The sequence below is a fragment of the Montipora capricornis genome, chromosome 6 (genome assembly GCF_036669925.1).
Source record: "Montipora capricornis isolate CH-2021 chromosome 6, ASM3666992v2, whole genome shotgun sequence".
Classification (NCBI taxonomy): Eukaryota; Metazoa; Cnidaria; class Anthozoa; order Scleractinia; family Acroporidae; genus Montipora; species Montipora capricornis.
Window position 1 is genome coordinate 24,617,608 of NC_090888.1, and position 5,000 is coordinate 24,622,607.

At 41.1% G+C, this 5,000-nt stretch overlaps 1 protein-coding gene across 1 annotated transcript in view; it reads left to right on the forward strand.

The window, feature by feature from the left end:
* Positions 1-5,000, forward strand: part of LOC138051839 (E3 ubiquitin-protein ligase TRIM45-like) — a 9,412-nt gene that overhangs the window by 3,781 nt on the left and 631 nt on the right. Inside the window, exons 2-3 of the mRNA XM_068898131.1 lie at positions 2,079-2,801; positions 4,098-5,000. The exon at positions 4,098-5,000 is cut by the window's right edge and continues 631 nt beyond it. Coding sequence (XP_068754232.1) covers positions 2,085-2,801; positions 4,098-4,970 — 1,590 coding nt within the window. The 5' untranslated portion in view covers positions 2,079-2,084 and the 3' untranslated portion in view covers positions 4,971-5,000. The remainder of the gene's footprint in view (positions 1-2,078; positions 2,802-4,097) is intronic.

The window sequence follows — 5,000 nt, forward strand, 5'->3', positions numbered from 1 at the left end:
GCCAAACAATTCTTGGGGGCTCAATTTTTTTGAAATTTGCACTTCTCAGATCGCTGGAAATTTACAGTCGAGTCCGCCATTTTGTTTCTTTCATGCTGCGTGCTAAGAGAGCCCATGTTATTATGGTCAACCTGAGCCAACATATCGGCCTATAATTCATATGTTAACAGTGAAGGTCCTGAAGAAACAAAAAAATAGTTCGCACACGAACAGATTGAACATTGGCCGAATTTCAGTAGCAGTGAAGGAATGAATTCGGAATTCATGAGCACTTCTGAAAGCCTTGAAGGTAGAGTTACCTTGGAGAAAAGTGCCAACGCGTGAGGAGTGCTCGTGTCGGCGTGAGAGCGTGAGATTGCATCGCTCAATGCGTGAGACTTGAGAGCTCTGAAAAAGCTGAAAGCAAGTTTCAAAAGGTAGGTTTTAAAACGATTCCTAAAAATGTCAACAGAGTTACTCGATCTTAAATTTAGCTTGAGAATATTACTTGGGGGAACCTTCGACAACGGCACTATCACAATGTTTTCAAGCGAGTTGACGGGGTAGCCAAAAGTCTTAATGATCAGGACCTTAGAGTGCGTGACCGTGTTTTTTACTGCACCAAGTTAGAGATGTAATCAGGTGCTGCTCCATTAAGACATTTACAAACTAGCAGAAGAATGTTATACATTATACTTTATCGAACCGGTAAGCAGCGAAGCTCTTTCAACGCCGGGGGGATGTGATTCCTTTAAATTGTTGCATCAGTTTTCTTTGCAAACTGGTTGGTTTGGCCGGCCAGTTCTGATAAAAGGAAAGCGCCCTTAATTTTGTGAATATCAAGTGCCAAACAATCTCACTAAAGTAAAACCTGTGAAAAGAGTATACAAAGACGAGTCGAATTCGGGTTCTTGGCGTCACATCTGTATTCATATCCACTACACCAACGATTGGTAGATGGCAAGGGACGCAATTTTTAACAAATCTATATGGTGACACCAGAACAAAATATATGAAAGCTAACCATTCCGAGTAGGCTTTTGTACATTATGCTGGCATTTTTCCTGAGAATTTTAGTGAGGCAAAAGCATTATTCGAGCATTTCAGTGGCATTTTCCCAGTCCAAAAAGATTTTCAGAGAAAACTGAATGAAAATAACAAATTTTCTACGACAAAATCGACAAGAACAATTCTTAGAAGATTTCATCAAAACATCACTTATGTTGCAATACAACAACAAAGACTAGCTTTTGGTCAGTTAAATATCATAGACCATATATTGTTAACTTATTGTAATACATTTGTGTTGTATATATACGTTGTTGTGAAGCTGAGCCCCTATTTTTATTGGAATTCAAATTTCAAAAACAGCCTTATCAGCCTATAACGAGGCTCAGTTAACTCAGCATTTTAGTGACTTTTTCGGGGGAGACCAGGCATTTTAGTGGGGACGTAGGAGGATTAAAATGAAGCATTTTAGTGGCGAAGTAAAAGCATAATGTACAATAGCCTAATTTCGAGTCAGTCTGCAGTCTGCAGTCTGCAAATGTCAGACACCGGAGCCAAACTGCTTACACGCTTAAATGTTGTCTCGCCCAGGCCGCCAGGGTTACCCTACCTGCCTAGGCGAGACAACTCATCTCCCAGAGTTGTCTCGCCCGCTTCATGTAAACGGTTGATAGAATTTTTTAACTCTGGCACAGGGTAACTCGGAGGAAGGGTTTTCTAGCAAACCTAATCATGAAGGAGGAAAGCCGTAAACCGACAAGTTCGGGCAACAATTGAATGTGTGTGGACATGTTGTTGATAGTGAAAATGAACCACCCTTACACTTAGATCGGGAGGTTTAATAACGTTTAAAAAGCAATAGTAATAACTTCTTATTTACAATCCTAGTTACAAATGGTACTTTACAAAAAAGAAAAAACAAAGCAAGAAGAGAGTCAATTATAAACAAATACCTATGCGTGATTGTAAAAGTTCACTAGCTTATTACTTTTCAGTTAAATGTCGGAACTGACAAAAAAATCACATTTACGTGCATGAAGTGCCTTTCTTGTATTTGGTTTTTAATATGTTTTTATTTTCTTAACTTTTAGCGGAAAATGTCTTCCGAGTCACTAGAGTGCTCAATCTGTAACGAGAAGTTTGACGATCAACAGCACTGTCCTCGTTTGCTCCCTCGCTGTGGCCACAGCTTCTGTACAAGTTGCTTGCAGAGTCTACTTAAGAAAAACCCCATAAAGTGCCCAACCTGCAGAAACACAGTGTCTGCCACAGCTGGGTTGGCCACTCTGCCAAAGAATTTTGCATTACTGGACATCATACTGAGCCTACCGCAGAAAGAAAATGACGACTTGAAGGTGTGTCGGATTTGTGATGACGAGGAACATGCTGCAAGTTCCTGTTGCTTGGACTGTAAAGAGTACATGTGCAAGGATGTAGCCCGATTGCACACACGCCAAAAGGCGACTCGCGACCATTGCGTAGTAACTCTGGAGCAACTGAAAGCCAACCCGAAGCTGGCAGCTGTAAGTGATGCCCTCTGCCCAGAGCACAACGACCAATTCCGATTCTTTGATGAAGATTGCGGCCATGTTGTCTGCAGAGACTGTGTGACCCTCAAGCATCATGGCCACAAGTGTTTATCTTTAGCTGATGCTGCTTCCAAGTATAGACAGGAGATGGATGAACTTTCCAAAAAAGCAATCGATCTTGCGGAGGAGGTAAAAGCTGGCGAGGCCTGTTTGAAGGAAGCAACAGATGACCTCAAACAGGAGTATGCAAACACGGCTGTACTTATTAAAAGCACTTTCAAGGAGGTAAGAATTTTTTGCGCTTCTTTCCTCAAGTTGTTTGTTCTTCTCTTTGTTTAACGTTCCTGTGCAGGAACTCAGATTTAACAAAACTGAACTGATAACCAAAACGATCAAAGTGCGCTGAAGTACTTTCTATTTTACAATCCAGAGGAGAAAAGTAAACCTACTCGGCTAAGCCGTAGCCGCAAAGGATAGAAGACACATTACTTGCAATTGTTTCTATCTCAGAGATCATACATAAGCAATTCTTGAAGCAAGAGATCATCACAGTTAAAGTGCCCTTGTGAATAAAAAAAAGAAAAACCACTTTTTTTTTTCATTCAGATTTTGCAAAATTGTGAGCTTTGATTTTTTACCCAAAGGCGTTAACTTTGCGTCACGGTCCGTCATTACTCACGTTCAAAACTGACCGATTGGACCTCAGAGGATTGGATCCAGGGAAAAGTGACGTCAAAGGCTCACTACCTTAAAATTTCAGAGTGTGAATGCAGCTTATTGTATACGCAAAACGCGAGAAGCCCAAAACTCCCGTGCTGCATATTAATTGTGCGGCGCACACGCATTGCATTCTTAAACTATTGAGCCTTTGACGTCATTTTCTCCTCGATTCAGCTCTCTTAAGAACTTAAAGTTAGTAATGGCGGACCATTAAATTCGAAAATTCCAGTTAAATAAACAGGTGTCTTTTTGAAATTAGTTAACATAGTTTTGCAATCCAAAGAATAATATGAATTGATATTTTGGTTACAGGGGCACTTTAATGCGGAAATAAGTCAAGCAGCTGTGAAGAAACCTGAAAATTAATTTCTGACTTGAACGTTCAATCCTAGACTTTTTTCAAGCTTCTTCGCTACTCCTTAAGTTGTTTCATTAACTATCATTCGCTTAAGAAATTTTCTCATATCCAATCAGTCGTTTTATAAGGATAACAAACAAGAAGAAAGAGATCGAAATTTAGAATCGCGTTTTGCGTGAAACGGCAAACAGGCCAGTTTATTTCTTGTCGCAAAAGCTAGAAAATCTCCATTATTCTATCTTTTCTCTCTCCTTGGGAAAGTTGCTCGGTATCTGTAGCCAAAAGACAAGAGCTGAAGTCATTCATTTTTCTTCTACTTTTAGCACTAGCAAAATCCAGTCTGACGTTTGCCTCTATCATAACTCCAACGCCTATTATCCTTTCTATACAAGCCAATATATTTATAGTAAGATGCGTGCAGTGATCATAATGTATGGAGCTGTTGTCTAAAGGCTTAGCCTGATAGTAAGCAGATTTTAAATGTCTAACTTCTGTGCATGCAGCTCCACGAAGTGCTCACTGCCCGGAAAACAGTTCTGATGAGTGAGTTGAATAATCTCTACGCGAATAAGGACCTCACCCTCACAGAGCAGCGTAATCGCCTCTGCTTGTTCCAAGCCTGTCTAGACAGTGGCATCCAACGCACCAAGACAGCTGTCCAATCCTCAAGCAATGTTGAGCTTCTTGTTGCCAGAACGGATATAGTGTCAACCCTTGGGGCTTTAGAGAGCCAACCTCCTGTGCTTGACGCCGAAACCAACAGCATTTTAGATTTCTCAGTTGACCTGAAGAAGTTACAGGAAGTCTTCAGCGAGGTAGGTTTTGTTTCAGACAAGTCTGCATGTGCAGTCAACACCACGGCAAGCGGGCAGTTTGGGTTTACGGTGGTAAAATCTGGAGAGCATGTTGCCTCTTTCACCATTTCTACATGCGACAGCAAAGGCCGTGCTTGTGCCTTGTACGGCAACGTATTTGAAGCAAAGCTGAAGAAAGCCGGTAACGAAGAGAAGACGGTTAAGGTAAATTTAAAGGAAAATACCTGCGGTACTTGCACGGCAAGCTACCCAATACCCTCGGATGCGAAAGGAAAATATCTGTTGTCCGTCCTTCTACGTGGTGATCACATTCAAGGGAGCCCTTTCACTGTATATTTGGATGTACCAATCGGAAAGCTAAGTTGTTATAAGTGTGGTAGAAGCTTAGAAGGAAGAATGAATTATTATTATTATTGCGACTACAACCTTGACGACGGACATGTCGTTGAAGGGTATAGGGCATCTTGTTCTGGTAAATGTAAGTGGTACATTTACCATGGGGAATATAACGGACAATGGACTATTTACCCTGTTGAAGTTCAAGTTTGCGGTCCTTGTTAGCTAACGCTAATGCAATTCTTCCCAAACCAA